General features: G+C 39.9%; 1 protein-coding gene across 1 annotated transcript in view; it reads right to left on the minus strand.

Annotated features, from left to right (window-relative positions):
* Positions 1-1,103, minus strand: part of LOC103585858 (protein FAN-like) — a 190,747-nt gene that overhangs the window by 18,476 nt on the left and 171,168 nt on the right. Inside the window, exons 18-20 of the mRNA XM_008566950.1 lie at positions 674-725; positions 456-576; positions 4-61 (exon numbers count right to left, since the gene is read on the minus strand). Of these exons, the coding sequence (XP_008565172.1) occupies positions 4-61; positions 456-576; positions 674-725 (231 nt within the window). The remainder of the gene's footprint in view (positions 1-3; positions 62-455; positions 577-673; positions 726-1,103) is intronic.

Consider the following 1,103-nt stretch of genomic DNA (forward strand, 5'->3'; position numbering starts at 1 on the left):
TGCTCGGACACATAATGGCTTTCCAGTGCCTCTTTGCTCTTCTGGAGAAAGTCCTCGGGACCTATCAGATTAGACTCAATCAAGAAATCAGAGTCTTCATTTTCTTTTCTCCCATTTATTCTGTCTATTCATATGTAGATAAAGCAATTAAGATAGGCAAGAGGTACATATTTCTCAAGGTTTTTTTCCCCCATCATATGAAATATAAGTTTTTTTCAGAAAAAAAGTGGCAAGAATCATTTTCACAACATTTAGGTCTCAGAATACATATGAATGTCTTTACATCACAGACTCAGAGAATACTTCTGATTTGGAATAGAGGTGATATTGCCTCATTTTGACAGAGAATTATATTGTTGTTTTTAAAAATCTAAGCAACCAAATAATTAATGATACTGCAATTGCACTGTGGGTACAGAATGTGCATAACACAATACATGCTGGACGGTACTCACTCAGGGCCCAAGGGGGAAGTTCCACGTCATCAACCATCTGCCCTCCTTGTCTCTTTCCCAAATCCAACTTCAGGCTATTGACTAAAAAGCTGACATCGTCACCATAGAATTCTGGAATCAACTGAAAGTTTCAGGGGGAAAAAAACAGCAACAAACATTTTTTTAAAGCAGTTAGAAACCACAAGCCCAGTGAATCATTGGCTTTACTAATTGCATACCTCTTTAAAATCTGTTGCGCCATCCAAACAGTTTTTCCAAGTTTCTGCAATACTGAATACAGAAGAAATTCACCTGATTATAAATCTAAGCTTTGGAAACAGCAACAGCACTTCCTATTATTACTGTACACTTTAATTATATTAACTCATTTTTCTCATTCACTCAGTTCTCAACATTCCCCTTTAGCAGAAGAGAAAACCGGGGCTCGGAGTTTACGTAACTTCTCTAGGGTCACACAGGAGTGAGCGTGGGGTTCAAGTCCACGCCATCAGCCACGACATACACACTGCCTCATCAAGGGCCAAATGGAGGCAGGTACCTAAACACTAACATATTAGCACAGCTATTTTAATAGTTCACTTTAAAAAGGAGTTATAGGGCCAAGCCTGTGGCGCACTCGGGAGAGTGCGGCGCTGGGAGCGCAGGAGC

This window comes from Galeopterus variegatus, unplaced genomic scaffold (assembly GCF_000696425.1).
Source record: "Galeopterus variegatus unplaced genomic scaffold, G_variegatus-3.0.2 Scaffold280, whole genome shotgun sequence".
Lineage (NCBI taxonomy): Eukaryota > Metazoa > Chordata > Mammalia > Dermoptera > Cynocephalidae > Galeopterus > Galeopterus variegatus.